Source organism: Suricata suricatta, chromosome 3 (genome assembly GCF_006229205.1).
Source record: "Suricata suricatta isolate VVHF042 chromosome 3, meerkat_22Aug2017_6uvM2_HiC, whole genome shotgun sequence".
Lineage (NCBI taxonomy): Eukaryota > Metazoa > Chordata > Mammalia > Carnivora > Herpestidae > Suricata > Suricata suricatta.
In genome coordinates this window covers 170928369-170936655 of record NC_043702.1, presented here as the reverse complement: position 1 = coordinate 170936655, position 8287 = coordinate 170928369, and the positions used below count along the sequence as shown (strand labels likewise).

Below are 8287 nucleotides of genomic sequence, written 5' to 3'. Positions count from 1 at the left end.
GGAGTAAGCAAGCCCGGACCAGGGCGGCAGGAGGGAGACTCTGTCAAAGGAAACTGCCGGCACAGCAGGCACATGGCTCAGGGACGGGCCGTTCTAACCCCCCCCCCCCCCCCCCCCCCCCCCCCCCCCCCCCCGTCTCCCCTGGTCCAGGGTGTGGCTGAGGCCCTGCGACCACCATCACGAGTCTGCCTCCACTTTCCCACATCCTGCAGAGCAGATGAGACTCAGATGCAGACAGGGCTCTTCCACGCTCTGACAAGGGCAGTCACTCGACCTCCCAGGGCCCTTGAGGCTCCGTCCTGGAACCACAGAACATGTGGGATCGCCTTAAGGGTGAAAAGCTTAACCCCAGGACAGTGGCATGTCTGGAGCGCAAAGTGACTCAGAGGCTGAACGTCACTTGCCCTGTACATTGTTCTCTGAGTGCTGAAACGGGACAGCCAGCTGGTCTGACCAGCATGTCCACCGACACATGGCAGCCAAGGTCCACAGATGCACTGGCTCCCAAAGAGAAGTGCGAGATCAACTCAAAATAATAATAATAATAATAATTTTGAAAACATGTTAGTAATGTATTACTAACAATAATGTGAAACGTTAGGATCCAACACCAATTGAAATGGCCAGAGGAAATGAGGCAAGATGGCCACTCAGTGACCTTGGCCGGCTGAGGGGCCGCCTGAGCCGGGGAAGGGGTGGCGGCAGCGGCCCGCACTGCAGCGGTACGAACGGGTCTGCCAACGTTCCTCACGCTGCAGCTTACAGAAGCTGAGGAAGATTGGAGAAAGTCCTGAATGAAAAACGGGCCACGCTCCTCAATCAGAATATTTATTCGGTAAGGGAAAGGACCCAGGCTGCACCCCACTCCCGGTCCCAGGGCACCTGCTTAACCGAGGGCCAGGATTCAGAGGAATCAGAGGTCTCGAGTAAGCCAGAGCACACTCATTTCCCAGACCTGACACTGTGACCATGTGTGTTTTCCAGAGTAGCTGATGGCCCAGAGGAGGGGAACCAGGATGGCCCTTCCTTGCAGCAGCCTGGGTGCAGAGAGGGCTGGAATAAACAGGTGTTTACAGAGAGAAGAGGAGGAGAGGCGGGGGGGCACAGGAAGGTCAAGGGCTGGGTTCCCCCGGATCACACGGCAGCACCCGAAGACCCCAGGCGGTGACTTGAGCTCTCCGGCTACGACAGGGGCCCGGAGGCCCAGCACCGGCGAGAGGAAGAAGCCCAGGGCTTCTCTTCCAACCCGACTGTGACCAGCTGCGAAAACCCCTACCTCCTTTTCCTCCACAGAGTTCCCAAGGGTCTGCCTGAAGGCAAGAGGACGTGGGAACAGACCCGTAGCCCCAGCCCAGGCTAAGTCTCTCCCCATTCCTGCCCAAAGGCCCTGCCCCAAAGAGCTAGAGAAATACAGAGTCCAAGAACTCTGTCTCTTCTCCCCAGGTCCGAGAGGGGGTAGAGACAAGGCACGAAGACCCAGGATATAAAAGCGGACATCAGTGTGGCCAGACAGATCGTTATTTGGGAGGGGGGAGAAGTGCGTGCCCCCACAGGGGTGCTGTCCTTCAGCTGGAGGGAGCTGGGCCTTTGCTAGCAGCAGAGACCACGACGGACAGGGCTCACAGAACCGGCCCGCCCACTGGGCCTTATTCCTTCAAAGAGTAAAAGCGCCAGCTAGGGTGGCGCAGCCTCCGTGGCTCTGCGGACTCCCGGGGTCCCCTCGGCTGGGGGCAGGGACAAACACGTGCTGTGTTTCACATGATCAGACACTGTTCGCCATTGGCGCCTGGCGGGCCCGACAGATTGAGGGCATCCAGGTCAAAGTTGAGGCCAGGAGGCTGGAGGAGAGACGGAGGGACGGAGGTTACGGCTCTTACCGCAGCGAAGGTGCCTCCCCCGTGGCCGCAGTGGTCGCCTCGAGCGGAAGCACTCCAGACTCCAGAATCCCAGCACCTGGGGCTCAGACTCAAGTCCGGGAGAAGGCATACTCACCATCTCCCCGGCCAGCTCTTTCGGAGGGTGGCCCAAATCCTGCAGCTGGAAAAGCAGAGGAACTTGAGAGGGAGAGAAGCCCACAAAGCAGCAGTCCAAAGGAAGAGAATCCGAGCCAGGGTCTCCCTCCTTTGTCCTGGGGACCCGGCTTTGTGGCCTCTCTCGTGCTCCCTCCTCCCCTGGGCTTCGGCAGCGTGGCCTTCTTCCCAGACCCCTGCTCCGCCGAACGCCCCAGCAGCGGCGGGGGGCAGGCGGCGAGAGGGGGCCTCACCTGCTGCATGAGATCCAGCACCACCTCGAAACGAGCCTTCTGCGTGGCCTCGCTGTCCGTGGGGGACTCCGCCTCAAACTGCTCGCAGATCTTGCCCATGACACTGTGTTGTTCCTGGTATTTTTCAAACTGCTCTGGAGGAAGAGACTCCCGGTGACTCTGCAGCCATTCTGGATACTGAGGAACGGGAGAATGGGTGGGGAAGAATTAATGGACAGTGGACACGAAGGGCGCTAAACTCTGAGAATAAAATACGAAGGGGGAGAGGACACGGGGGAAGGAAAACCTAAAGACGTGAGTAGCACTGACTCCAACCACATCACCTGGCTGTGCCAGCATTTATGGTCACCAGAGGACGGCGCACTTCTGTGAAGAGCTGGACAGCAGGTATCTTAGCCTTTAAGGGCCATATGTGATCTCTGTCACATAGTCTTTCCTTTTTCTGTTTGATTTTACATCCTTTAAAAATGTTAAGAACTGGGGCACCTGGGTGGCTCAGTTGGTTAAGCGTCTGGCTTCGGCTCAGGTCATGATCTCATGGTTCGTGGGTTCAAGCCCCACATCGGGCTCTGTGCTGACAGCTCAGAGCCTGGAGCCTGCTTCAGATTCTATGCCTCCCCATCTCCCTGACCCTCCCCTGCTCGCCCTGTCTTTGTCTCTCAAAAATAAATAAAAACCACAAAAAAAAATTTTTTTTAAAAAGTTAAGAACCACTCAAAGCTTGACGGGTGGATTTGGGGCACCCAGACCCCAGTCTACTGACTCCTGGTCTCCACTGTCCACTCCCCTCTTGACCACACGTTGCACCCTATCATGGAAAAGCTTCTATTCCAGTATTTTGTTTCTTTAGTGAAACTGTAAGCTCTTTAACAGCAGGGACCATCTTTTACACTATCTTAAATCGCTCATAACATAAAGCCAGTAAATCCTCAGTGAAACCTGGTTGGAGAAATGACTGAAGTTAGAAATGCAAGGAAGGGTTGATGAAACAAGAGTCTGGAACCAGATCATAGAAAAGCAGAGCTGAAGAGCCTCTCCTTCTACCTTAAACTGTTCTTCATTCCCAGAAAATAGCTCCTCCCCAGCTCTCCTGCTCCAAATAAACGGAGGAGAAAAGAGCGGACGGGCCGTGCACCCTAGTTACTCTAGCCGGGTAGGCTCTCGGCAGACAAGGTAGCCCACGGGCGCCGACACACGGAAATCGAGGAGGAAAGGCAGAAACGTTACGTTCACGGACCTTTTCTGTGATCTCTTTCAGTGATGGGTACAGCACGTCCTTGGACAGCAGGTTCTGCATGATGCTCTGCATGATGGGGAGGATGTTCCCTTCCCCATCCCCTTCTTCCATGCCCAGCCCTTCCATGGCCTTGGTCAGTTCCTCCTCCGACATGCCCGAGTTCTAGAAAGGACAGGAGAGAGGAGAGCAAATACAGTCCCTGACTTAGGACCACTTTTCAATGTTAGATGGTGTGAAAGGGACGCACACTCCGTACACACTGTACTTCAAATTCCAATTTGGATCCTTTCCGGGACTAGCGATATGTAGATGATACTCCCTTAGGATGCTGGGCAGCGGGCCACGCCTCCCAGGCAGTCACGTGATCACCAGGGTCAACAACCGATACACGGACAGCCATTCTGTCCCCACGTAACCATTCTGTTTTTCATTTTCAGTACAGCCTTCACTCAATTACAGGACATACTCAACCCTTTTTTAGAAAAGAGGCTGGGTGTTGGATGACTTTGCACACCCGCAAGCTAACTGAAGTGTTCTAAACACACTTAAGGTAGGCGCGGCGGAGCTGTGATGTTTGGGAGGGCAGGCGTATTAAGTGCATCTTTAGCTTATGGTATTTCCAACTTACGATGGATTTTTCAGGATGTAGCCCCCTCCTAAGTAGGGGAAGGTCCCTTCTTGGGACGCTTAGCACCTTTTCGATTAGAAAGAACTATTTAAACCTGCCGGCAGCAAAATAGCGTGGCAGGGACAGGCCTCAGAGGCTGCCCATGAGAGTCTGCCTCTTTGCTGATGTGTCTGGGGGGCTCTCGCGGCCCCGCCCCTGCCCTCACCTGAAGATCAGTGGCATTTTTGGCGAGTCCACTTAGTGTCTCCTTCAGGCAAGACGTAAATTCTTGTTGGGAGCTTGCATCACTGCCTAGGAAAGATCGAGAAAGCCCAAGTCTTTTGGATTTTTACTGTCTGCTTACCCAGACTGAGCTAGTTCTCAGCTTGGATATGCAGCATTTACTGGCGAGTCACTAGCACTCCAACTCTCTGCATCCTCTGTGGTCCTCTTCATAGTCACGCTCACAAATCTACTTGAACCGGGTGTCCTTTCTCCCGGTCACACCGCCCTGTCCTCCGCAGTGACTCCCACAACACTGTGGCCTTTAAAACGGTCAGTTTTCAGTCATCTTCTCTGTGCCTTTTCGGCCCCCCCTTTCCATGAGGTGGTGTGCCCGTGCCTCCTCCCGGCTCCCCGCCACACCCGACAGCAGGGATAGACGAGTGCTCTCTGCGGCAGCCTCTCCAGCCCCCAGGGCCGCCTCACCCACTCTGCCTGCGGCCTCGGACAGCTTCTGGAACTGCTCCACCAGGTGGGGCTCTTCCTCAGCCAGCTCCTTCATGGCCTTCTCGAACTCCGCGGTGGCCTGGGAAGCCAGCTCGCTGTCGAACAGTTCTTGGAAAAACTTCTCTTGGGAGGCGAAGAGGGCATCCTGCAGGGATGGGGTGTTCAAAATGCATCTCTTACTCGGCACCCCTCTGACAGAAGCCACAGGCAGGGGCTCTGGGAAATGCAATGCTGCCCTCCTGCCCACGTCCACTGGACATTCTAACTACCTCTCTTAAGGACGCTAAGAAAGGCACCTGGCCACTGAGGAAAGGGTATAGGGTGGCATTCCCAAACCAACCATTTATTTATTTATTTTTAATTTTTTTTAGTGTTTTATTTATTTTTGATACTGAGAGAGACAGAGCATGAGAGGGGGAGGGGCAGAGAGAGAAGGAGACACAGAATCCGAAACAGGCTCTAGGCTCTGAGCTAGCTGTCAGCACAGAGCCTGATGCGGGGCTCGAACCCACGAACGTGAGATCTGACCTGAGCCGAAGTCGGAGGCTCAACCGACTGAGCCACCCAGGCGCCCCCCAAACCAACCATTTAAATCTGCTTTCTTTGCAAAGCACCTCAAGATCCCATCGGTGTGATGCCAGGCCCCCTCCCCCCAATCCATTCCAGCCCACAGGGGCCTGCCCCACCTCCGCTCACAGGTGCATGCCCAGCACCCCGCCCCCCCCAAGAGGGTGGAATTTATACTTTGGCAGTGTCTCCTGGCGATCTCTTCCGGGGCCCCGAAGCATCGGGGGCCGTGGCGGTAGGAGGGGGAGCTGGGGAGGGTTTGGCCTTATCGAAATCATCAAGAGCACCTTCAGAGACAAGAGACATAGTGTGTGTGTTGGGGATGGATGCGGACGCAAGGCTTGATGGGGGGGGGTAAGTTCTGGGCAAAGCATTATGAGAACAATCGTTCAAAGTGCCAACTTTCCTAAATTTTTCTCCCGTTTTTTTTAAGTGTCCCTCTCCTGGCCCATCCCTCAATAAGCTTCCCACTTTCCTCTTCATCAGCCAACTTATTGTGATCAAAGAGGAAGAAATCCGTTAAAGAGGCGTCTCTCGCATAGCAGGGAAGAAAGAGTTAAAAGTTCTGCGAAGACACCTCTACACAGTGACTTCCTTGCCACATTCTCATGACTCCCCGCAAATCCCACACAAATATCCAAGCGCAGAGAGCACAGGTGTCCTTAACTCCTGAACTCACTCTAGAGCCCTCGAGGGCCTAATTTTTGGCAAGAAAGCAAAAGCCACAAGATGTTCCACCCAGCTTCCCATGGGTCCTGGAACCAGCAGCGGCAACGAGGGAGAGAGCACGCTACAGTCCCTGGGGGAAGCTGAACTCTCAGAATTCTCTGATCCTCCGATTTGGCCTTCCCTGGCCTCCTCTTGGCAGATAACTGTGTGCCAATCCACCGACTCACTTGGCACTCCTCACCGTTTCTGTTCACCCTTCTGCCTGCCCACGTCTCTGTGACTGGGCAAGAGATAAAATATTCACCTCTGCCCTAAAAGCCTGAGTCCTCGCCACCAATCTGCTTGCCGGGCGTGGAGGGAGGGCACTGGCCTCACTGCGGGCAAGAAACCAACAGAGGAGCGGAGGACAGGGAAGAAAAGAACATCCAGCCTCCTCTAGGAGGGTGAGCTGTCTCCCCCTCAAGCCGTCTCACCGTCGGTGTTTCGGAGTAACGGAAGGGAGTCGGCTTGAGCTGCCTGACACGGTGAAAGTACTGGAAGGGGGCCTGGGGTGGGTAAGGTGAAAGGCCTGGCGAAAAGCAAAAAAGGGTAGAGGGCAGTGCCCAGGAGAACGCGCCAGGGCTTGCCGACACCTAACGCGAGCGGTCGAGCTCGCTGCCCACCGAAGACCGAAAGCTGCTGCTGGCGGGAAAGGAAGTTAGGCACCAAAACTTGCTCACCTAAACCTAGGGGAGTTCGGGGCCGGATCGTGAAAGACCGTCCGGTGGGCTACTGCTTCCCCTCCGGCAGGGAGATCAGCGGTCTGAGACGCTCAGGGGCCCAACGTGGGCTCCCTAGCTCCCGCCGCGGAGGAAGGAGAGGGTGACCCAGAGATTTTCTTCGGAGTCACAGGCAGACCCTCTGCCCCCGGCCAACCTTTGGAGAGCCTCTCCCACTCCGCCCCCAATACCTCGGGTTCAGTTCACCCCCGAATGAGCCCTTACAACCGCCCCTCCCATCGGCCTTCCCCTTGACTAGCTCTTACTTTCCAGAAGCTCTTCCAATTCCCGGTCCGCGTCGGCCCCAGGCCCACAGTCCTCCTCAGCGGCGGCCATCTTGCTACCTCCGGCTTGCCGTAGGAGGCGGGTGGTAGCGGCGCCCGCGCCTCGGCCCCGCCCCCTATCCCCGCCCCTTGCCCTCGTGCAACCAATAGCAATACAGGTAGGTCGGGAACCGCCATTTTTAAAGGGACAGGAAACCCCGTGGATTGGGTTTGTGGGTTTTTTTTTACTTCTTTCTCGCCGGGAACCGTTGAACTAGCCGAGTAGAACTCACTGTGAATGTCCACCAGGTTACTGATTAGCCCGGCTTCTTTTATTTCAGCTTCTCGCGTTATCCAGAGAAGAAGCTCTTCCATCATGCTTCTCAATACTCAGCACTTTCTGACATTCTATTGATTTTACTTCCCTGTTTACACTGGACCCCCAGGCACTGCATGGAATTTGAACACCCGGCAGGCGAAGATTGCCATCCGTTGTCTTCACTGCTGTACGCTCAGCTCCTAGGCCAAGGCCCACGACCCCGCGGGCGCTCACTGAGCAGCCCTCCCAGAGCCTGATGAGGCCCACTTCTCTGTGCAATCCTGCAGGGCTCTCATTTCTCCGTCAGGACTGCCAGAATGAAGCACACAGGGCTAGAAGCTCAGAGCACACGTGTGAATTGGAGCAATTCAGGCAGAAAAAGCAAGTCTGGAACCTTGGACTGACCCAGAAGCCCCTGCATCGTGATAGCGATAGACCTGCCTTCCCTGAACCATCCCCTTTTCTCCATATAGAACCCAACCTCCAATCCAGTGAAGCTGGAGGAGGCTCAGGTAAAGACAACTCCAGACACCCCTGCCCTCCTCTGGGATGGTCCTCCTCTTCAGACGGGTCAGAACTGCCTCCCATGCTAATCTGTTAGCGTTTAGAGGGCCTCCGCTGTTGTGCAGGATCCTGTGCTGGGCACAGCCCAGGAGAGAGACACAAGTGGGACCCGCCCCTGCTGTAAAATAGCTGCTTGAGGATTAGGCTGGAGGTAGATGAGAAGTACACCCAGTAAGTACGGTACAAGGTAAGTGTCTTAAAAGAAGTATCAGGTGCTATAAAGTTTAAAAGGGAGAAATCACATTTAAATGAAGTCACTTAGGGGCGCCTGGGTGGCTCAGTCGGTTGAGCTGCTGACTTCAGCTCAGGTC

At 55.3% G+C, this 8287-nt stretch overlaps 1 protein-coding gene across 1 annotated transcript; it reads right to left on the bottom strand.

Moving 5' to 3' along the window:
• Positions 1-812: 812 nt before the first annotated feature.
• Positions 813-7184, bottom strand: PEX19 (peroxisomal biogenesis factor 19). Its single transcript, XM_029935826.1, has 8 exons — positions 7097-7184; positions 5581-5690; positions 4816-4981; positions 4334-4419; positions 3501-3662; positions 2264-2440; positions 1993-2037; positions 813-1838 (listed from the first exon to the last, which is right to left on the bottom strand). The coding sequence occupies exons 1-8, from the start codon at positions 7164-7166 to the stop codon at positions 1755-1757; spliced, it is 900 nt and encodes a 299-aa protein (XP_029791686.1). The 5' UTR covers positions 7167-7184; the 3' UTR covers positions 813-1754.
• Between the last annotated feature and the right edge of the window lie 1103 nt (positions 7185-8287).